The following is a 24,989-nucleotide window of genomic DNA, read 5'->3' as shown; positions in this document are numbered from 1 at the left end:
GACCTGAGAGTTATAAGAAGAAATAAACTCTTTTCTTCCCACATTGCTTTTTGGTCATTGTGTTTATTGCAGCAATAGAAATCCTAAATAGGATAAGATTATATTGTTGAAATGAAAAAATAAATATTATATGACCAACTGTGAATAGATATTTTCAGCAGAATAATTTTAAAACTGGAAATTCAGTTCCAAATATGTATGTGCACAGAGCTTTTAAAGATACTGGGGGAGCACTGAAAAATCAAATTATATTCTTAGTTTTTTTTTTCTTTCTTTTTTATATGTATATATGTTTTGCCTGTTTTTATGCCTCAGGAGGCCAGAAAGGTGCATCAGCTCCCCTGGAACTAGTTACTAGAGATGACTGTGAGTCACCACATGGGAGCTGGGAACAAATATCATTCTTCTGTAAAAGCGGAAAATGTTCTTAACCACTGAGCCATCACTCAAACCCCCATAAATTACACATTTACACATTCTCATGGAGCCTACAGAATAATAAATATTTCAAATATATTATGTGATAATGCAGTGACAATATAAAATAAATAAGCAGTGAGAGGAAGCAGTACAAACAGTAAAGAGATATCCCAAAAGGAGGCCTAAAGGAAGAAAGTGAGCTCTGGACAGACATGGGAAAATTAAGATACAGCTATCACAAAGTGTCAAGGCTCAGAATGGGATTATCTTCTTCAGAAACAACAGAAGAATCATCAGTGTGGTTGGAGCGGAAAACAGATGGAAATATAATCAACAAAAAGGCTCAGAGGCACAACAGTAACTGCATGTTGTCATCCATATTAGTCACCAAGACAGCTTTGAACTTTTATTCTTAAAGAAATAGAAAAGGGTTTTAAGCTTTGGAATAGAAAATAAACATGGATGGATTTATTTCACAAGGATGCTTAGAGGAAAACAAATGAAAAACCAGAATGGAAAGAAAGAACCAAAGAATACAAACAAGAAAGTAATAATGGGAAGTGGCCAACAATGGAAGCAGGAGTCAGCACAGCACAGTCACAGTGTATGTAAACAGCAGGCCTTACAGCTGACAGGCTGGACGGGCTGTTCAAGAAACTGGAGTCAAGGAAACAACAGATAACGGTGGTGAGAAAGAGCAGCCTGCTGCTGCAGTTAGAAAACTTGCTATCTATGTCAACTCTAAAGTGGCTTTTACCAAGTAGATGCAGGAGACTAGAGCTCAGGGAAAGCTTACTAAATGGCAGCAATTGGCAAAAGTAAGATAAAAAAATGATAAAAGGCTACCAAAAACCTTGACTTAATCTTTATTTTTCATTATACAGTGAGGAAAGTTAGCAACTTACTTATCCTAAAACATTAAAAGAATTCACTATACACCCTTTCTCTTTTATCTTCTTCCAATCGACAGAAAACTAGCTGGTAGTTCACAATGCAACAGCTAACAAAGCTTCTTTTCAAAGAATGAGGAAATAAGCAGGCAGGCCCTTAATGACTGACCACAGGACCTAAGAGTAAAGTCCAGAAATAGTAAAATTTCAGTCTTCCAGATTTGACTCATCTCACCCTAAACACCCAGTTGGACATTTTACAAAAAGATAGACAGGAATTCTCCTATTTATAATCAGCTATCTTTAGTCTTCCACTGAAAAGAGCCTTACCACATAATAAAAAAAAGTGCATCAATGGCACCTCTTTAGGGTTAGCAAGAAGCAGGAGGTCATAGGTCACGTATACTCCCATAACTATATGTTCTAGCATACTTTGCAAAAGAAGCTGAGCAAAAAAGAAGAAAGAGCCTAGAAATCTCTGGACAAGTACATTTCTATGAAGAGGAGACTTCTACAGATGGCACAGAATGCCTACTGCATGCACACCGGAACAAACTCAAACAAAACAAACAAGCTAACATTCTAAAAGTAGGGCAGGGGGAAACGGGTATATATGGGTGCATATGTATGCAAGTATATGTGTGTCTCGTTTTGATTTGGGGACTTTGAGGGTGCAGATCTTCTGTCTTGGCCATAGATAAAAGTGTATGAAACTAGGCTTGGGCTTTACAGTGGCCTGAACTGTGTTCCCTCCTCACAAGTCCAATGTTCATCTCCTAACTCCCAGTGCCACTGCATCTGCCTCACAGATGTGACTAGAGTTAAATGAGCTCTGGAGCATGAGTTGTTAATCAGAGACTTTGATCCAGAGGTGCACACATAAAGGCTACGTGAAGACAGAATGAGGCATCAGCAGGCAACCTGTAAAGCATATTTCTATAGTTTAACCACTTCAATATATCCTAATCTACTAAAGATTAGTACAGTGGTCCCCTTATCCACAGGGAGTAAAGTTTAAAATCCCCAATGGATTCCCAAAACTCAGGTATTACTCTAGTACATACCGTTATTTTCCTATACATTTCCATATATTCAAAGCTACAATAAAGTTTAATTTAAAAATTAGGCACAAAGATAAATTAATAATGAAATGATTGTAAAACTATAGTTTAATAAAAATTAGGGGGCTGGAGAAATGGCTCAGTGGTTAAGAGCACTGACTGCTCTTCCAGAGGTCCTAAGTTCAATTCCCAGCCACTGCATAGTGGCTCACAACCACCTGTAATGAGATCTGACGCCCTCTTCTGGTGTGTATGAAGACAGCTACAATGTACTTATAGATTATAAATAAATAAATCTTTAAAAAAAAAAAAAAAGCTGGGCAGTGCTGGCACATGCTTTTACTCCCAACACTTGGGAGCCAGAGGCAGGTGGATTTCTGAGTTCGAGGCCAGTTTGGTCTACAGAATGAGTTCCAGGACAGCCAGGGCTACACAGAGAAACCCTGTCTCGTAAAACCAAAATAATAATAATAATAATAATAATAATAATAATAAGTTGATATAGTTTCTTACACTCAAGCTATTAAATTTAACATTTACTATTTTTATACCATGGAAACTACATATAAATAAAATTAGTAAAGGTTTTATTCACATTTATAACTACAAGGAATAGCACTTAACAGACACACAGCTGTGAAATGAAGAGTTTTCATTAGAGAGCAAATGATGCTTGCTTGTGGACCTTAAAAGTATCATGAAGAGACCAAGCTTCCCTGAACCATTCTCAATCCTCCACTAAGGGCAAATTTGTCCCAGTGGTCTTTTTAGACTTGTATTAACTGCCCCAATTTTTTACACAGAAAACTAATGGAGAAAAAGTTGACTGTAAAAACTCATTTGAAATTTACAATTTTAAGGTTAAAAGACAATGCTGACTTTTAGAAAAAAATATACATAGTAAGTATTTCTAAAACTGCAGCATACAGAGCTTCCTAAGCCTATCTGCAATGTGAGAGCTGACAAGGAAAACACCAAATACTAATTATACATAGTTTACACTTTGATAATAAAGTGTGCATTTACCAATGATATTCTAAAAACCTTCACAAAGAAGCACACGTTTTACAAAGAAAATTTACGAAGAATAGTGAAACCTAATATAAACTGAAATAAATTATTATCTTCATTTTTCTATAACTAGCATACATTTAATTTTGACATTTCAGGAAACTGTGTTGATCTGTTTAAGCAACTGTCCCTTGGTTTCTTTTTTTTTTTGGGGGGGGGGGTGTTGGATTTGGTTTTTTCGAGACAGGGTTTCCCTGTATAGCCCTGGCTGTTCTAGAGCTTACTCTGTAGACCAGGCTGGCCTAGAACTCAGAAATCCGCCTGCCTCTGCCTCTCAGAGTGCTGGAATTACAGTCATGCCCCACCACCGCCCGGCTTGTCCCTTGGTTTCTTAGGTGGGTATTTTTTCAGCTCAAGGAACTAATATCATGCAGACATCTAACATGATAAAAACTAAGTATGATGTGTAAACCTTAAAATATGTAATAAATCAACCTCTAGGCAGTAAAAGGAAAACAAAATATATATTAACTTATAATAGCAACAGAATAAGTAAATTTAGGCATGACACACACAGAGGCATACAAAGATAGTATCTGAAGCAGGAAGGTCATTATCAGGATCTTCTGGTTGTACTATCTGTGCAATCTTAAGTACACAGAAACAAATGCTTGTTAATCAAATAAATAATTGTTTTTAAACCTAGGCCAGGAAAGCACTAATACATTATTTCCTTTATGAGAAGCAATTCCTACATAATCAGCAACTAAACTAAAATTTCATATTTGAGGTAACAGAAGTCACACACAATTTAGGATTCTGAAATACCTTCACTATCTTCTGGATTTTCCTCCTCATTTGAGGCTTCAATATCTTCATCCTCTTGGGCAGAAACAGTGGAAGCAACACTTTCACACTGAGACACATCTCGTTCCTCACGGGGTTTTCGTGACGCCTAAAGGGGCAAAATACCTCAATCATTGTGAGTTAAAGGAGGAACAAAGCAAAATATTTCATTCCTGAAAAATACAGTATTACATACTGGTCAGAAAGCATGTGGGTACAACACAATCTATATTTGGAGTACAGGCAACCACAAATCGGCCTTTGGGGCAATGGACGACTTCCAGGAACCCTACCAAAAGTTAGTAGTAAATCACACCGACATATGCATCTCAGCCTTTGGGAAGCAGGGGCCACAGCAGAGGGTCCAAGATCAAGGCCAACCTGTGCTATACAAGACCTCGTTTCAACCCCTATACTCGCCAAAACACTTTTTCTGAACCATTTTGTAAACCGTAATTTTGAGACCACAGCCAGTTCAGATAATATTTATTTTATCCAATAAAAAGGACATATGATCACATTTTAATAAAGATAACAAATGTGACATGTAGAAGACAGAAAATTACATTTGAAAGATAACTTTTCATAATTCCAAAACAACCAGACATCCTAAATATACTGACTGGTAGATTTCACTTTAAATCTTTCAGACAGGCCGGGCGGTGGTGGCGCACGCCTGTAATCCCAGCACTCTGGAAGGCAGAGGCAGGCAGATTTCTGAGTTCGAGGCCAGTCTGGTCTACAGAGTGAGTTCCAGGACAGTCAGGGCTATACAGAGAAATCCTGTCTCAAAAAAAACCAAAATTAAAAACAAAAACAAAAACAAAACAAAAAAACCAAAAAAACAACAACAAAAAAAAATGTAGTTTAGCTGGACAGTGGTGGCACACGCCTTTATTCCGAGCACTTGGGAGGCTTGGAGTGAGCTTACAGAGTGAGTTCCAGGACAGCCAGGGCTACACAGAGAAATTCTGTCTCAAAACAAAACAAAACAAAACAAAAAATGTAGTTTAGCCAGATGGTGGTGCATACCACCTTTAATCCCAGCACTTGGGAGGCAGAGGCAGGCAGATCTCTGAGTTAGGCCAGCCTATTCTATAAAATAAGTTCCAGGTTAGGCAGGATTAAACAGAAAAACCCCATCTCAAAAAACAAACAAAGAAAAGAACTTATATTTCAATGTATTGTTAGAAAAAAGGTGTATATATGCATGTCCATATACATCATAGATATGAATGCCAAGGTTCAGTCTCTCTTTCTACTATGTGGATTCTGGGGATCAAAACTATTTTAAGGAAAAAATGATGAGTAAAACACTTACCACTACTGCTCTACTCACTTTCTGTTTATGTTGCTGCAGAAGATTGTCAAGATTATGGCGTCTTTTATAGTTAAAATAGAAGTTTTTGCACTGGGCTTCACTTTTAGTTCCCACCATTTTGGCAATGGCTGCCCAGTTACGACCATGTTCTACCAGGCCTGCATTTAGAAAACAGAGCAAATATTAAGTGATCAAGGCACCTGTTTAAGCAAGCAAGAGAAATATTAAAGCAACTTAACCACTGATATTAAACTGATAACACTAAAATTATACTTTCAGATATTTGTTAATATATTTCAACATGTATTGAAACAATCACTGGAACAGAACTCACTTGCACTTTATATACCCACCAAATCTAACATGTTTGGTGAACTCTGTCCTTCACACAGAGCCCCATGGGGGTAAGGATGAAGCTGGATCTACAAAATGACTTGGGTACTTGCAAAGTGGAAAAACTGGGTATTTCTAGATCTTTGGAGATAGTATTTTAATAATAACTAATATAAATTGTTCAATGTATATAAAACTTACAAAAAGAACTTTTTAGCTAACGTACAAATACCTTCGAAAAAATTAAAAGTTAAAAATAAAAAGTTAAAAGAGCTAGGGAAAGAGCTTGGGGTAAAGCAATTGCCTAGCATGCATGAGGCCCTAGGCTCAACCTCCAAATTAATCCCACTTTAGTATTCCTCTAATCATACATACACACTAAATACATGTAAGCACATATATACATGCTCAAAGAATAAAAATATGGAATTTCATATATAGATATATGAAAAGCTATATAAAATTAGATACATAACGAGTAGAGATGAACATTGCTTTTGAAAATTAATATGAATAACTCCCTTTATAACAAAAATTGGACAATCAGGTACAGTGGCATACACCTGTAATTCCGATATTTAAAAGGCTGAAATGGGAGGACCAGAAGTTCAAGGCCAAGTTTGAGGCCAAATGCTGTTATATCAAAAACAAAAAACAAACATTCTTAAAAAATAAAAGAAAATTAGGGGTTGGGAAGAAAATTCAATCATGAAGTACTTGCAGTACAATCAAAGGAGTTGTACTTAAATCTGGACAATTCTTTGAAAGCAGGGCTAGGGAGGTGGCTCAGAAGGTAAAACTGCTCATCCTGCAGGCCTAACCTGAGTTCAGTCTCTAGAACCCACACTCTGATGATGGCGAGAGAAAAGAACAAATCTCTCTAATAATTATACATGTTTCACATCTGCCACTTATTGTAAATAAACAATCATATGTTTGTTTAACAAAATATTAAACAAAAATATTTTAAGACACTTTAAACTATTTAATTTTCAGAAAATATTGCTTATGTATGATTTTAAAATATAACATTCAGAGCACACATTTAATCCCAGCACTTGGGAGGTAGAGGCAGGTGGATCTCTGTGAGTTCACGGCCAGCCCCAGGACAGCCAGGGCTATTACTTAAAGAAAGAAACCTTGACTGAAAAAAAAAAAAGACAGACCACTCATCATTACCTGATAAACAGTAAGTAGATTAATACCAAACATGTCAACAAATGGTTAAACTACATATAATAATTTCTTTTAAGGATTATAAAATAGTGTTGATTACCTTTCTGTAAATTACTATTTACTCTGTAAAAGATGTTAGTTCACGTTCAAATTATACTGCAGCAGTAAACACTAATGGAAAAAGAAAGCCTAAAATGTGCTTTGGTGCAATGAAGACCACCCAGCTACTGAAAGCAGATACAGGACTCAAACTCAGGTCTGCTTGGCCACAAACATTACAGTCTCAACTCTCACTATTTTCTCAGTGGTATATAATTAGAAGACTTAACTAAGTCTAAGCAGAAGGCTCAGTAGGTGAACTGTTTGCTGAATGAGCCTAATGACCTGAAACTGATACAAAGCCAGAAGCAATAGCACATATCCCAGAAGGCAGCACTCCTCTGTGAGTGATGAGGGGAAAAAATGAGGGTTGGAAGCTCAGCAATAGAATGCAACAAAAACATCACAAAGAAACCCTGCCTCAAAAGCAAAATGGAAGGAGAGAACAGTATTCCTTTGACCTTCACTTATGTGCCATTACATGTGCCATGCACACACACTAAGAAACCAATCATTAAAAGAAAGACTTAACTAAATTGAAAACAAGGAAATAGTCTCCATTCTATTCAATACAACTTGCAAATAGTAAAAATACAGATTTTACATTCATAATTTACTCTCAAATAATTTCTAATGCATTTAATCACAACTATTTTAGAAATATTAAAAATGAAAATCAAATGAAAATCAAAATAAAACTCCAGAGAGAATCATAAATTCCTCAAACATGAGCATCTTCAACTATATTAAAGTTAATTATTTACAGGATACTACTTACTTAAATTTACTTCAAAATTCTATTTACCTTTTTAGAAAACCTTTTTAGGAATATAAATGGGGTCTTATCACACAGTCAAGGTTGACCTTGAACTTTTTAAGTAGCCAAGGCTGGCCTAGTCTTTGTACACGTGCATATGTATGTGTGTGTTGTGTGCTCCACTTGCACTCAGGTGTACACTTGTGTATCAGGAGCCATAATGGGACAAGTTAATATACGAGCAGGTGATCATCCTGAAATGGCCTGCTTCAGATTATTATATAATCTGCAACAAGTAAGCCCTCATTAAGCAAGGCTGTAAGGGACTAATTTTAGAAAAGATTCCTGCTATTAATATGTTTATCCTGTTATTATTAATCATATATATCACAATCACTGAATAATAGCACATCCCTTTGGAGCAGATCTCTGCAGATCCACAAAGATGTACTTACTGTCTTATAGTGATGCTATGTAGACAAATAGATGACTTATGTTTTAATGATGATCCTGTAAGAATTCCTAAAATTATATCTCTGATTATTAAGCTTTTTTATAACCCGACTGTTATTAGGTCCTTTTCTGATAGGCAAAACTGCAATGAGAACTCTGCTAATCTCCCAAGTGTCACAATTGCTCTTAGATAGCAATCAGACTTTTCTCCTACTCAGAGCACATTCCAAGAGGTTGTAAAAGAATTAACCAAAGGTCATAAAAAAGGAACTAGGATTTATTATAGGTGCTAGAACAGAAGAAAAAATATTGCCTGGGTTTATCTATACAAAACTTCACTAGTAACTTAGCTATGGTCTTAAACTTTCAATGAACCTATAGAGCTAAGACAGGTGATAGATGTTTAGCTAATTACTCCTAATGGATCTACATGTAAACATTCTGTTGTAAACTTCTATTTCAATTTATGATTTGACTTTTTGTGTGAACTGGTGATGAACTTTGTAACATGTGATGTATTCTGAAAGATGTTTAAAGGCTGAGGACAAAAAGTTAGAACAGAGGAACTTAGGTGACAGGAACAGAGGTGAGGAGAACTGAGCTGAGAGAATAACTGAACTGAAAAGTTTTTAGTCAGAAGAGAACAAGATTAGGAGAATGCAGAATGGAATAACTTAGAAACCAAGGTAACACAAGAATACTGAGAGCAATGTGCTGAATGCAGAGGGAAAGAGGAAAGAAGAAGACACTGCAGAGGGCAGAAGGAGCAGGCACGCTTCTCCTTACCATGGGACAAAGCTTTTTTCTTATAAACATGAGTTTAATTCATTTAGCATTAAAGGGATGGAAGTGCCGGGCGGGGGTGGCACATGCCTGTAATCCCAGCACTCTGGGAGGCAGAGGCAGGCAGATTTCTGAGTTCGAGGCCAGCCAGGGCTACACAGAGAAACCCTGTCTCGAAAAAAAATCAAATCCAAAAAAAAAAAAAAAAAAAAAAAAACCAATGGAAGTTTTTTCTTTTTCTATGCAATAAAGATTGGAGCTCATTTTTCATCCAAAATGTAAGTTCTTTCTGCACCGGTGTTTGGTCTTTTGCTTCAATAGATGTGTATGTACGTACGTAATTGTGAAAATTTATGCATGTGTGTGTAAGAATGAAATTATGAGAATGAATGCATGCTGGGCTCTGATAAATTTGTGCGGAAATGTGTAAATGAGAACTCTTCATGCATGAAGCTGTGTATGGACTTCTGTGAGATTATGCCTATTCACTTATATAAAGTTTTTCTTTCTGTGAGTGATATTCTTTTCTCCTGGTTCAATAGAAGTTTATTGCTGCTAACTTCCTCCTAGCCTGACAAACAAGAGGCATCGGGACAATACGGAAAAAAGGCTCTAGCAATTAATCTTTTACTAAGTCTCCTGATGTTTTAAGATGAGGTGCTAAGTGCCTGAAACTGCAGTCTCTGGCTTCAGAGGAACACAGAAGGTAAGGCAGCTACAATAGCATAGTAACTTAGACTTAAACAAGTCAACTTTTTATTATACAACAACCCTAAATATCTTGTAACACAAAATCTTATCCCATCTTGTAAGACAGAACCTTACCCCAGAATTCATAAGACCAAGTCTTACCTACCACCCCCACAACCCACCCCTACCTCTTGCCCCCTAGCCCCCACCAAGAACTGACAAGAAAGAAGAACACCTCCCAAGGAGCTGGCTCCCAGCACTTGTGTGTTTGAGGGTTTTTATAGTTTTGCTGATTTATAAATATGTACACCATGTGTATTCCTGGTGCCCATGGAAGCCAGAAGAGAGAACTAGACCCCCTGAGACTGGTGCTACACACGTTTGTGAGTCATCATGTGACTGGTGTAAAGTGAGACCAGGTTCTCTAGAAGAATAGTACTTTTAGCCACCAAACCATCTCTTTAGCCCCTGGCCTATTCTTTTCAATTTAAAAAAGAAAAAAATTAGCAGGGCAGTGGTGGCGCACACCTTTATTCCCAGCACTTGGGAGACAAGAGGCAGGCAGATTTCTGAGTTCAAGGCCAGCCTGGTGTACAGAGTGAGTTCCAGGACAGCCAGGGCTACACAGAGAAACCCTGTCTCAAAAAAAACCACACATCATCATCATCATCATCATCATCATCATCATCATCATAATATATTTAAAAAAGAAAAAATGTTTTCTTCCACCCATTATCAATTTTAAAAATAAAACAAAAAACTAAACTCTAAACTTTCCACATTGTTGTTCATTACCTTTTTTAGCAACTTCCATTTCCTCTTCCGTCCATCTTGAAGTCTCAACAGGTTCAGTAGAAACTGAAATAAAAAGAAAACTCAGGCAAAAGAAATCCAAACTGAAACATCCATTCAAAAAACTTCATGTAACTGGTAATCTGTCTTGTATAAAATTAGATAGTGTCAGCCTCTTAACAACCAATTAGGTGGAAAAATTCTATACTTTTTAGTGTCAAGATCGTTCTCGATATTCTCTGACCAACACCTTTGGCCACATGCTTAGCCCCTACAATGGCAAAGGAACACAGTGCCTCTTCCTTCCTTGACACGAGAATGTATAACCTAATCAGAGCATTCACTTATTAAAACCCTCTGCAAGCTCCCTGCTTTGTAGCAGAAGAAGACACAATTAAAGAGAAAGCCAATCCACCATTACCTGCCCTGGCCCATTGTCACCCTCCCACCTGCTTGGATCAATGCATCATGTTTGCCATTCATACAGCACTCATTGGCTTTCTACCTTACTGTACGGTGAAGTGGGTAGCACTGAGTCACACATAGAACATTTCGTCACTAATACAATCCATTTAAAGAATAATGCTAAATTATTAATGTTAATGTTAGTATTGTTGAGTTATATTAAATAATGTTAACTGAATGTTAATGATGTAAATAATGAACATGTTACATAATCCTTTTAAAGAATAACATGACAAACAATGAAAAACATTTTAAAGAATAATACTTTATAGGAAAAAGAAACATAGTTCTATTCTTAGGCCCAGTATATCTTGCCTAAGAATTTATTTCTTAAATAAGCAGAAAGTGTTATAAGTATAGGAAAACATTTTTGACTATACTGCTGTCCATGCTGGTTTAAAAAGGAGGAAACAGACAGTTTAACCACACAACAGTAGAAAATGTTTATGGAAGTCATGCTTCAGAAGCAAATGTCAACACAAAACAGGGATTTAACAACTAAAATGGTAATTACGAGTACTTAAAAATTATAAAACAGGGCTGGAAGGATGGCTCAGAAGGTAAGAGAACTACATTCAGTGGCCAGCACCCACATGCCAGATAACAACTGTCTTTAACTCCAGTTCCATAGGATCCAACACCCTCTGCTGGCTTCCAAGGGCAACAGGAATGCATAGGGTGCACATATATATATATGGAGACATAGCACACATACGCAATTAATAAAAATAATTAAAGGTCAAACTACAAGAAAAATTCCTAGAGAGGGGAGAGATACATGGACATTATGTAACGATTCATTAATTTGTTTTTATATTATAAAACTGGACCAGCAAGATGGCACAGCAGGTAAAGGAACTTATACTGTAAGTCTGTCAATCTGGGTTCAGGCATGAAAACTGTCCTTGGACCTCTACATATTGTTGATGCTTTGTCTAAGCTCCACACCACACCTACCTGGCAATAGCCAGGTATGCCCTGCCCCAGAGATCTGGCCCACTATAAGAGGGGCTACTTGCCCCTCCTCTCCCTCTTTGCTCTCTGCTCTCCCACATTCTCTCACCTCTCTTCCCCTTGGGCTCTTCCCCCCTCCACATGGTCATGGCCCGCCTGCACTCTCTCTCTATTCTCCCTCTCTCTCTCTGCCTCTCTCTACCACTAACTCCCATCCCCTACTCTGAATAAACTCTATTTGCCTGTGTGTGTGTGGTCCCTCAGGGGCAGAGGTGCCCAGGCAAGGGCCCTCCTGGACACTTTTCCCCACGCCGCCTAGACACACTCCCCTAACCCCCTATACTCTCCCCCTTTTAAGCCCTGTCACATATGACCAGTGGCCTGTGTGTACCTGCACTCACTAGACACATATACATACATAAGTGAATTAATATTTTAATGTGAAAAAATAGAAACTATTTTTTGTTATATGCCAAATAAAAAGTTAGAGAACAAAGTGGTATACTAATGGAAGAAAAGCTACACTGTTAACTGTTATTTTTTTCCCAAACAAATTTTACATTCAAGTTTAAAAAATTAAAAAGTAGACTTTAAGATTACTTCTTGCTTATCAATATTGGCAGACCCTGCCTTACTTTGTCTATCAAACAGAACCCTGATAAGATTACACCCTGCACAAAGCAATCTCTTCTACTAACTGGGCTCTGGTGGCGGTGGCAGGGTTGGAGGAGGCTCCTCAGTGGCTGCAGCGGCAGCACTGGCAGCCGCAGCTTCACTCGTCATGGACCTGGTGATCCGGCCCTTCCGGCGTCCCTGGCTGTTAGCAGTCTTTCGCCCCCTTGGAGTGACCTGCTCTCTTTCCTCAGTTTCTTCTGTTGTGGCTTCTGTTCTGTCCTTTTCCTTGGTTGTTTCTCTAGAAACAAAAGCAAATCAAAGCTTTTGTGATTTAAAAGTATGGATACATCAAAGAGTATTCTTTAAATAGAAGTTGCATAAATTTATCCAATTTTTTCTTTTTAAACTCTATCTTGTGGAAAACTTTATCATGTTAGATTTTTCAATAGCTTTGAGTGATTCAAAACATACCAGAAGACTTGTGTCACATACTAATAGACAAACTTAAAACATATTTCATGTTAACTTAAAAACCAGACATTCATAAGAAAATATCAAATGATAACAGAACCACTCAGACCTGAAATAGAGCAAAAGAAAGACTTTATAGCAAAGGCAAAAGGCCTGAGATTTTTGCTTTTGTTTAAATTCTTTTAAAGTTTATTCTATGAGATGAAGTTAAAGCAGGTAATTCTTCTATTGGGCTATAAAAAAAAAAGCCATACAGACTATATACTTGGTAAACTTTGCCTTAGTCATCCTGCAAATGATTAAGTGTTAAAGACTTGGTCCTAATGGGTGTTATAAGTGTTGAAAGAGGTAGAATAATGAGAGATCTCTCCCTTTTTCCTTCTTTCCTTTCTCTCTGTGAAATGATTAATGGAACAACCAGTCATATTAATACTTCTAAACCTGTAAGCTAAAAAAAATTCTATTTCTAAGTTGATTATGATATAGGTTTCTTATGGTGATGGAATGCTACCTCCATTTATACTTAATTCTCAAACATTGTTAGTCTGAGACTAAGAGTGGACAGACATCCTGACTACAAAGTAACCTAAGGAACCTGGGTGGCAGAGGTGTTGCATGCCTGTAATCCCAGCACTCAGAAGGCAGAAGCAGACAAATCTTTGAGTTTAATGACAAGCCTGCTCTATAAAGTGAGTTCCACACCAGCCAGGGCTACACAGAGGCTCATCTCAAACAAAACAAAACAAAACAAAACAAAACAGAGGCTACGTGTGCAAGTATGCATATAAACATAAAATAACAACCCTGAAAAATAAGGGTATTAAGGAAAACAATCTACTTACTAAAATATCCATTTCTTTTATCATTTTTTTGTTTGTTTGTTTGATTTTTTTGAAACCCGGGCTTTCCAGGAATTCACTCTATAGACCAGGCTGGCCTAGAACTCACAGAGATACCCCTGGCTCTGCCTCCCCAAGTACTGGAATTAAAGACATGTGTATACCACCACTGCCAGACTAATACTGTATTTCTTAATTATGCCAAGAACCACAGTCAAAGCATATGTTCCTGTGGACTTGTACCACATATTCACACCGGTACTAGATCCGGTACTAGATCCAGCTTCAGATCTGAACTGTAACATGTGTCTAACTGCTCAACTCACTTAGAGTCTTCCTTCTCATCTTTTTCTTCATCATCCTTCTTTTCTTCTTCCTTTTTCTCTGTTTTTTCTGCTTTATCCTCTTCTTTTTCTTCTACTTTTTCTTCTTGTGAGGGACGGGCAATCTGCTGCTAGAACACACCATCAATTGTAAGATACAAAAGTAAAAGAAAAATCAAACTGTATGACAAATTACAGTATTTACTTGGAAAAACATTATGGGGAGGGATCCCATTTACAGTAGTAGATAGGGATACAAAGAATAAACCTAACCAAGAAAATGAAGGAACCTCTACAATAAAGAAAACAAGAATAAAATAAAGCAATAGAACAAATAAAGAAAACAAGAAACACTTCCTGTGTTCACAGACTATTAAAAATGGCAATGTTAATGAAACTGACCTAAAGATTCTGCATAATTCCCATTAAACTCTAAATGATTTTTTTTGTTGTTTGTTTTGTTTTCGAGACAAGATTTCTCAGTGCAGTCCTGGTTATCCTGGGACTTGCTCTGTAGACCTGGCTGGCCTCAAACTCAGAGAATTGCCTGCCTCTGCCTCCAGAGCACTGAGATTTAAGGTGTGGGATACACTGCCCAGGATCCAATGATGTTCTTTATAAAACAAGAATAGACAATCTTACACACAATTCGTATGAAAACACAAAAGGCCCTAAATGGCCAAAAGGGAAGTATCAAAATCTGATCTCAAAATTGTACTACAGAATCATAGTAACAAAACTTACAAGTAGACCAATAAAATAAAGAACCCAAATTCATAGAACTACAACCACTTAATTTTTAACAAAGACATCTAAAGCATATATTGGAAAAAGACATAAGTTTAGTAAAAAATGGTACTTGGAAATTCAATATCCAAGTGTAATAGAATAAAATTATATCCGTCTTTCTTTTATATGCCCACAAGATGAATAAAAGATATTGTCAATATAAGAACTAAAGCTTTGAAATTGTTAGAGAAACCACATTAAGATACAGGAAGAGCACAGAGGAATGACTAACACAGCCCCTCTGAAGCTGTCTCCATCAGTATGGAGAGCAAAAAACAGAACCACCAATAACTCTTAATATTCCTTCAGAAACCACTTAAGACCCAATAAACATTTTAAGAAAAGTAAAAAGACACAAAAGACTCTTAAGAATAGTTAGAGGAGTTCCTTACACATCCATGTTAATTGCTACACTGGTCACTAGAGCTAAGAAATGGAGCCAACTTAAAGGTCCATCAACAAGTAAATAAAAAAATAAAATATGATACAATACACAATTTTATTTTATTGGGCAGTAAAAATGAAATCATGGTACCTACAAAAAAATAAAGTGGAAATAATTGTTAAGGAAATAAGACAGGCTAAGGCACACAAGGTAAGAAATGATGTGTGTGTGTGTGTGTGTGTGTGTGTGTGTGTGTGTGTGTGTGTATGTGTGTGTGTGTGAGAGAGAGAGAGAGAGCATGTCATCAAAGAGGGCAATGAGAGCAAGAGATCCTGTCATAAAGGATGGAGAAGTACTCGGGACTGAGGAAGGAGCAGATAACAAAGTAGGGTGGTCTGAAGAGCAGTGAGGAGGAATGAACAACAGCAAAGCAAGAATGAAATTCAATACTGCCTATTACTTTGTAAACTAATAGACAAAATGTGTTTCTCTTTCACATGTTATACAATCTACCTCTGATGATTTTCTCTCACTTCTGAAATTATAAATTAAATTTCTGGGAACTCCCTAATGAGCACAGGTCACTCTGTACCCATTCCTCAGTATCTTGGAATCCCTATTGTTCTGGTATAAAAACACACATCTTTTCTAACACTGGCAGCCACACCCAATAAACTTCCTGCAGGCAGAAAGCACGTGGGGGAGGGGGGCAGAACTCCTGTAGATACTGCCTAAGCCTGCAGACACTGACATCACATTTGAAGGCCTTCTCTTCACCCCACATCCTTTTCTTCCTACACTGTCTACCAGGCTTCATCGTGGCTATCACCTTTTACTGTATCAATTTTTCAGTCTATCAAGAACTACATCTACTATTTAGTGCCACAATTCTTATAGTTATAAAATACACATTTCAAAATCACCTGGTATCTCAAAAAATTTTTAAGTAAATATCCAGATGCAAGTGAAACTTAGAAATTAAATAGATTGAAAAATTGGTAAAGAGGACAAAGAGAATGCAGTACTACTTCATTAGCAGGCATGTTTTCTTTTAAAATGTATTCAGATAATAAACAGAAAATTTCTTAAGTCTATCTTGTCAAAGATATTAACAATTAATATCTTTAAGGTTTAACTAAATATCAGACTAACTTTCTAGAGAGTGAAAGCTATCTCAGCGTTGCGCTCTGAGGATTTTGGCAGCACAGTTTCCATATTGATGCCAACATATACACATCACCGTTGCCAACCACAAATGTAAAAAACAAGGTTCTAAGCACAAACCCATGGAAAGCATTCTTCCTAAGTATTGATTACTTAACAGTTTAGACAGACATCCTTCCAACTTCAAAACTACTAAATATGTTTGAAATACTTTCAAAGATAAAAATATGCTGGTGAAAAGACAGAGAAATAAACAGTGTCAACAAACACAGAGGAAGAGCAAAAAAAAAAAAATCCTGAAAAAGGAAAACAAGTATTTGAAAATGAAAAAAGTGTTATTTAACGATGACTTGCATGACAGCTCTTGTCACAAACAGGCAATATAAAAATTCTATCTGCATGCATTCCCATGGGTACATACAAGGTGTTGAGTGAATGTTTATAATTACACCATGTCCTAACAAAACAAATTATTTTTTTCCTTTTATTTTTTTTAAAGGTGTGTGTGTGTGTGTGTGTGTGTGTGTGTGTGTGTGTGTGTGTGTTATACACATATACCAAAAACACCAGAAGAGTGTAGGCATCAGGTATCCTGGAGCTGGAGTTATAGGCAGTTGCGAGCAATGTGACTCAGGGTGACAGGAGCCAAACTGGGCCCTCTGAAGAGTATTAAGTGTTCTTACAAACAATAATATTCCTTGTTGGCCTTTCATTTTTAATGTATGTGTGCCTCTGTATGAACATGCGCATTAGAATCCAGATGCCACTGGAGACAAGGAGAACGCATCTGACCTGCTGGTTGGACTTAGAGGAGGCGGTGAGTGGCCATTGTGGTGCTGACAATAAAACTCTGAAAGAACAGCGTGCACTTTTAACCTCCACAATACCTCTCCAGCCCAAGCAAATTTTTAATTATGAATTGCAAGTAATACCTGTATAAATATTCTTTTGCCTTTATATTTCCATCAACTTTAAAACATTTACTTAGTAAAAATAATATACCTGATTTCTGCCTCTGCGTTTTCCATAATTCCTTCTCACAAGGGCTTTATAATTCTCATTTTTCTTGGTTAAATAGTAATATAAAACACAATCAGGCACACTCTGTAATAAAGAAAATTTTATTTAATGTTTCATTTTAAATCTGTAACAAAAATAAAATATTTAAAATATTTTGTATTTCATTTCATGCTCAAATATAAATAAAATATTTTCAAAAAAATTTTCTAGTGTAACCAAATCATCAATTAAAAACAAAACCACGTGACCTTAAGTTAAAGCATATCTAAGCAAGACAAACAAGGGAACTAATATACTTCTACAGTTCCCTTAATCCAAATTATGCGAATGATACAAAGTTCACCAGAAACATTCAATCTGCTCTTATTAACTAGCAATATATTCTATTATATGTATAAATACTCAAAAGTGTCTCTTATAATGTTTTAACCAAAAACATTAAAGCTACTTGACTACAAAAAGCAAAAGGAAATCAGGACTGCTATTTTAAGAGAACTAATGACCTTTAAAAAAAAAAAAAAACCAAAGTAATTAATGTATTCTTTGGGAATAGACATTAGATCATTTCTGAGAAAATGATGAAAGTTGCTGTTGGTTCTCTGATAAGGACTATATTCTCTTAATTTCTTTCTGGTTGTTTTGTTTTCCATTCCAGGTTTCTCTGTGTAGTCTGGCTATCCTGGAACTCATTCTGTAGACCTGAGTAACCTTGAACTCACAGATCCTCATGCCTCTGCCTCCACAATGCTGGGATTAAAGGTGTGCACCATCACATCCTGGCTACTTAAAAAAAAAATGTGTTTTGTTTTGAGAAGGTCTCAACTATGTAGTTCGGACTGGCCTAGAACATACTATGTAGACTAGTATGTAGGCTAGCCTTTTGTCCCTGCAATGCTGGGTACCTCCACATCCAGCAATATTTGTTTCTAGTTTGTGTGTGTGCACATGTGTAGGTATGTGTAGAAGCCAGACGTATTAGGGGCAAACTTAGTTGAAATCACAATCGGTTGTGAAACATTTTACATGGCTCTCTGCACATGCAGTAAGTATTCTTGTCCACTGTAGCATTTCCATTCCCTGTGTTTAGGATTATAATGTAATTGTAATTATCATTTTATACATTAATAAAGCTACCAGAATGTTTTCATCTAACAGAGTCCTTTGTAAATTTAGTTCTAATTAACTATTGCTTGTTAGAACACACACAAAAAAATGCAAACATATCACAAGCCTAAAATCACCTTAGTGTTTCTTCTTACCTTCCTTTCCAAATAGGATGCAATTAGTCCAAAGTTTTTTGGATGCTGGATAAATCTGAGTTTAAAAACAGAAACAGTACTGAGATACATCACTCAGCCCAAAGGAGGATTTCTATAACATCTTAGATATAAGAGGCAGAAGATGGAGAGGAATGCTGTAATTATTGTTTTCAAGGTATGACATCATCATTACACTCATAAACTCAAAGCAGAAGTTACCTACACAAGACCTATGCCAATATCAAGTCCTTTTCACATTCCAGCAAGGAAGGAACAGGGACTCCTAAAACCGAATCTCAGTGAGGGGCTACTGGCATTTAACGGATGATAAGAAAGATAGAGCTATTTTTCCTCTGTTAAGTAGTTAACAATGCTTCAGAAAATAACCTTATGGCCAATTCAGTGGGTCACATATTTTTAAAACAAACATGAAAGTTAAAAGTGCATTTGTAGGAAAAAGTTGAAAGGGAGTAGAAGAGAATGGGAGAGAGAGAAATGGGATGGATATAATAAAACTAACTGCATGCATTTATGAAATTATTCAAGATAAACAGAAATATTAATAAGAATATATACACATACAAATGTTTTCACAAAATAAGAAATAACCGGGTGGCTAGAGAGATGGCTCAGCGGGGTTAAGAACACTGACTGCTCTTCTGAAGGTCCTCAGTTCAAATCCCAGCAACCACATGGTGGCTCACAGCCATCTGTCATGAAACCTGACGCCCCCTCTTCTGGTGTGTCTGAAGACAGCTACAGTATAACAAGAAAAGAAAGAAAAGAAAGAAAAGAAAGAAAAGGAAAGAAAAGAAAAGAAAAGGAAAGAAAAGGAAAGAAAAGGAAAGAAAAGGAAAGAAAGGAAAGAAAGGAAAGAAAGGAGGAAGGAAGGAAGGAAGGAAGGAAGGAAGGAAGGAAGGAAGGAAGGAAGGAAGGAAGGAAGGAAGGAAGGAAGGAAGGAAGAAAGAAAGAAAGAAAGAAAGAAAGAAAGAAAGAAAGAAAGAAAGAAAGAAAGAAAGAAAGAAAGAAAGAAAGAAAGAAAGAAAGAAAGAAAGAAAGGAAGGAAGGAAGGAAGGAAGGAAGAAAAGAAAAGAAAGATAGAAAGAAAAGAAAAGAAAAGAAAAGAAAAGAAAAGAAAAGAAAAGAAAAGAAAAGAAAGATAGAAAGCAAGCAAGCAGGCAAGCAAGCAAGCTGGAAGAATTATGTCTATCCTAAATCAAAGTGACTCCTCACTGCCCACTAGATAACAAAGATATAAAGGATTTTTTTTAAAGAATTATTTATTTTATGTATATGAGTACACTGTCTTCAGAAGACCAGAAGAGGGCATCAGATCCCATTACAGATGGCTGTGAGCCACCATGTGGTTGCTGGGAATTGAACTCAGGACCTCTAGAAGAGCAGTCAGTGCTCTTAAATCCTGAGCCATCTTTCCAGCCTCCAATATAAAGAATTTTTAAACGGCGGAGTTTTTAAAGAGAAGTTTTAAATTTGGGTTTTTTTTTTTTTTGTTTTTTTGAGACAGGGTCTTACTACGTATCCCTGACTGTTCTGGAGCTCACTGTGTAGACCAGGATGGCCTCAAAAATCAGAGAACTGCCTGCCTCTGTCTCACCACCACACCCTGATACTGCTAAATGTTTACAGGAAACTGCCTACTTGAATCTATGGTTATTGTAAGGTACAGAAATCTATCCTATAACGAGCTTTCCAAATTAACCTGAACTGCACCCAAGTTTAGGAATATTTCTTAAAATGATTCCAGATGCCCATTTCTTATCATTTAACCATTATCCTACCTACAAAGTTTACAGGAAGATGCTTTCTGGAAAGAATTCACTCTCAAGTAAATGACAAACACTTTTCCTAACTTCTGTAAGAGAATAACTTAACGGTTAACTTACTTATCCTTAAAGATCTCCTTTTCATGGTCAGTCCAAACATTCATGAACTGTCTGTCTTTATAAATCTTCATTGGATCCTCCATCAGTCCATTCATGTTGATGAACTTGACCCTTCTCTGTTCTGCATCAAACATCATAGGTGGAATCACAGAAAGCTGACGCATTTGCTTCTCATTATTCTGTAAAAAAGAAATGCAGTTTAGTTAGAATAATATTTAAACTAAAATTTTAAGGGGATATAGACTTTAACAGGTAAAAAAAAAAATCTGTACCTTAATATCAATGTCATACATCAATGTATGTCTTATATGATAATTTCTAACACATTTACACTGAACTACATGAATTACAGAGAATTCACTTAAAAACTACTACTTTTGGTTAAGTTTTGTTAGGATTCATTCTGTCTGTCTTTCCTTTTTGGAGAGTCCCATTCTGCAGTCCAAGCCCAGATTCTATAACTCAGTCTTCCCTCAAATTTGCAACAATCCTCGTAACACAGAACCTCAGTGCTGAGATGGGTTATAAGTATGAGGTACCATGCCTAGCTTATTCTTTACTTAATTTCTTAATGAGACTAATGTTCAGAAAATAATGAAATTTTACATCTAGAAGACACAAAATGATATACTGATAAAGTAGCCAACTTGTGAAACATTTAGCTATTGTATGTTTTAACATATAATATATAGTCTCATTTAAATGCTAGTCTCAACATCGTTTTACTTTTTTGTTTTTAAAGCTGTATATTCAGATGCATGCAGAGGCCAGAAAACAATCTTCAGGAGTTTCCCCACTGATCATTACCTTATTCATTGAGGGAGGGTCTGAACCTACAGCTGAACCTACAGCTTGCCTAAGCAGGTTAGTCTTACCAAGTGCCCTTTTAAGCACTGACTTACAGACAGGCCACCATACCCAACCTGGCATTTACAGACTCTGGTCCTCACATTTGCCCAGCAAGGGCTTTATCCACTGAGCCATCTCCTCATCACTGAATAGAAAACAATCTTAGCATCATTTCAGAAAGGAAAAAACAAGTACAAAGATAATAAGATCTTAAAGTCACTGCTCTTAAAATTATTTAACTCACATATTAAGTACTTCTAGCTACCTTTATATAATCCATCAAAAATGTAAGATTGCTATTGCAAATTAAGCTGGTTTAATACACTGCATATGTATGACTTTTCCCAAAGTAAATATGAGCTTACAAGAAAAAAAAACTGCTTATAAAAAACTATAGTGTTCATCTAAAAATAAGCTTTTTCCCCCCTAAAAATATTCCCAAAGTGTCAAGTCTTACTAAGTGTCTAGTTCCAGGGGGTACTTTCAATGGTTTGAACATCAGTATTTGGGATTGACATATTAGCTTACAGTCACTTCAATTGATGAGCTCTTTTAGAATGCTTTCACATGTACCCTAATAGAATTCACAAAAAAGCAAGCAAAGAAATTTAATGCAGAGTAGGTCATTATAGAAATTATACAGCTTTGCACAGTGGCAGTTTCGTAGCCAATGAGATTTATCCGAGGCGTGATTATTGCTAACTGAGAAATTATAGCTACAAATTTCAAAGGTTGTCAATCGTGTACTTCCCGGGTGAAAAATATATTCCAAATATAATTTCAAATTATTGCAAAAAAAAAAGTGTGTCTTCTACTCTAAATGGAAATGATTCTAATGTACTCAATAACAATGTTAAAAGGACAAAAAAAAGAAAGAAAAAAAAAGGCTGAGAACTGACCATTATGTAACAATACATGGAAACATCTGCCTCATAAAGTGTGGGACACAATCCTCCCTCAAAGGTAACACAGTCCAGGAGATCAAAAGACACTTCAGATCTTCTCCACAGAAGAACATTATCACAAGTGAGAAAGGGGGACAAAAACACTGGCACAAGTCTATTTTAATCCGTCCAACATCCTAAGAACTGAGGCAGCCTCTAGAAGCCATCATGACTTTCTATCTCCTTCATGGCTCGACTGACTGGAATTCACGAGTAGGTTATAGGAGCATATGACACACAATGAGTAGGCACAACAAAAACTTTAGTACCAATTCAAATACACTCTATATGAATAAGCTATTTTCACATCCCAAAGAAAAACTCATACAAACTGCTTCTAAAATGTAGATTATAAATACAGGCAGTATGTATAGACTAAAAATTTTTCTCTCCCTCACTAGTAGTCTAACTTGAAATGATTGAATAATTTGATGGTTCACTCTATGACTTGAATCCAATACTTAGAGCAAACTAACCTGTAACGGGGGTCTGGAAAAAACGTAATTTGATGCGATGGACAGAGGAAACAGAGAGCTCTGGAATAAGATCTACTAGGATGGCCACCTGGATCTGCACCCCACAGCACTGTGGCCCTGTACCTACCTGTACCTTAGTTCCGTAAAATAATAACTAGAATTTCTTTCTTATATTTTAGTTTAGTGAGACAATACATAAAATGTACCTATCACAGCAACTTTAAGTTCCAGGTCCACTCTTCAAAACAGTAAACATATAGTAATCTACCTCAACTTGAATCAAACTAAAGAAAAAACAGGTGTCAGTAGATTGGTAGAGATCAAAGTGGATAGGTTCATGATCCTGTTTCTCTTTCTTTTTACTTCGTGTGCACTAGTGCTTTGCCTGCTAGTATGTTTGTGTGAGGGTGCCAGATCTCCTGGACCTAGAATTACAGACAGTTGTCAACCGCAATTTAGGAGCTGGAAATTAAACTTTCTGGATCCTCTAGAAGATCAGCCAGTGCTCTTAATTGCTGAGCCATCTCTCCAGCCCCTCACATTCATTATTTTTCACTTGTTAGTGTGCTGAAAACATGCGAGCATAGGTTTTATGTGCCTGATTTCTAAATCTTTCAATAATAAACTAAATCTACCTTACTTAATTTTTCCAATGAACTACTACTTGGTTAAGTTCTCAAAAACTCCAGCCTTAGGAGATTACATATTATTTATGTATATATTTACACATAGCATTCATTTTTTTAAATATATAACTATAAATAATTAGTCTTAAAGGAAAACCACAGCAAAAATAACTTTCAATTTTTGAAACAAAATTTCAGAAACACTGTATCAAAGGAAAAAAAAGTAGATAGCTTTTGGACTTTGTCGTAGAAAAACTGAAGATTACTGTTATTTTGAGAGTCTCCTGTATCTCAGTCTATATTTGACAACTCGTGATCTAGATTCTTTTTCATCTCTCTACAGAGATCATCCTGCCTCTGCCTTCCAAGTGATGGGATTTAAAGCTTGTGCCATCATGACCAGCTATGTAAGATCCTTGTTTGTTTGTTTGTTTGTTTGTGACTGACTGTTGTGTTTTTTCGTTTTGTTTTTTTGAGACAATGTCTCATTAAGTAGCCCCAACTGTGCGGGAACTTGCTATGTAGACCAACTACAAAACAGCAGCCTGCTCCTGCCTCTGGGATTACAGGCATGCACCACAGCAGCAGGAGCAAATTGTGTGCGTGACATGTGAGTACAGGTGCCCTCTCTGAAGCTGGAGTTTGGAACAGCTGCGAGTATCCTGCTGCCCTGTGTTGAGAGGTAAACTCGGGTCCTCTGAAAGATTAACAAGAGGGCCTAACCACTGAGACATGCATGTCTCCAGCTTCATCTTGGGGTTGGTGTTTTTAATCCCAAAGTGGTCATTTTTTTGCATAGTATAACTATCTTTGCCTGGGACAATTTCCCTGTCTATAGATGTACATACAGTAATGTACAGTTATCACAACTTCAATTCACTATAATCTTTGGAGAACCAAGCAGAAGCTCCTTCACTCCTTACAGAAACAGAACCAGCAGCTCATTCTGTGTGCCAGCAAAGGCTCTTTTCAGTCCACACTGAGTCCATCCTCCCTTCTAGCTCTCTTCTCAGTACTCCTGTATGTCCCTATCACAGACACTTAATGGGCATCTTCTTTTGTTTTTCCATTTAGGCCTTCTTCATATAGGGTTTCTCCAGATAGGCTTTCTTTGTGTAGCCCTGGATGTCCCAGAATTTGTAGTCCAGGCTGTCCTTGAATTCAAGGAGATCTGCCAGTCTCTGCCTCCCAACTAAAGTCACGTGCCACCACCTCCCAGCCCATCAGAGCTATTTCCTAAACTCTTCCCAGGTCACCTTGCTGAGGAAAGAATC

At 36.7% G+C, this 24,989-nt stretch overlaps 1 protein-coding gene and 1 pseudogene across 25 annotated transcripts in view; one reads left to right on the top strand and one right to left on the bottom strand.

The window, feature by feature from the left end:
* Positions 1–24,989, bottom strand: part of Ncor1 (nuclear receptor corepressor 1) — a 141,741-nt gene that overhangs the window by 55,529 nt on the left and 61,223 nt on the right. For 17 of the 25 annotated variants that reach the window (XM_052194176.1, XM_052194177.1, XM_052194175.1 and 14 more), the window contains 8 exons: positions 20,821–20,999; positions 18,917–18,971; positions 17,640–17,741; positions 14,303–14,430; positions 12,750–12,964; positions 10,636–10,698; positions 5,550–5,707; positions 4,211–4,337 (listed from right to left, as the gene is read on the bottom strand). In XM_052194176.1, coding sequence (XP_052050136.1) covers positions 4,211–4,337; positions 5,550–5,707; positions 10,636–10,698; positions 12,750–12,964; positions 14,303–14,430; positions 17,640–17,741; positions 18,917–18,971; positions 20,821–20,999 — 1,027 coding nt within the window. The remainder of the gene's footprint in view (positions 1–4,210; positions 4,338–5,549; positions 5,708–10,635; positions 10,699–12,749; positions 12,965–14,302; positions 14,431–17,639; positions 17,742–18,916; positions 18,972–20,820; positions 21,000–24,989) is intronic. The other 8 variants (XM_052194194.1, XM_052194201.1, XM_052194195.1 and 5 more) reach the window with 3 other exon arrangements.
* On the top strand, positions 22,311–22,476 carry LOC127695760 (uncharacterized; annotated as a pseudogene).

The sequence above is a fragment of the Apodemus sylvaticus genome, chromosome 10 (assembly GCF_947179515.1).
Source record: "Apodemus sylvaticus chromosome 10, mApoSyl1.1, whole genome shotgun sequence".
NCBI classification, from domain to species: domain Eukaryota; kingdom Metazoa; phylum Chordata; class Mammalia; order Rodentia; family Muridae; genus Apodemus; species Apodemus sylvaticus.
This window is presented reverse-complemented; position numbering and strand designations above follow the sequence as displayed.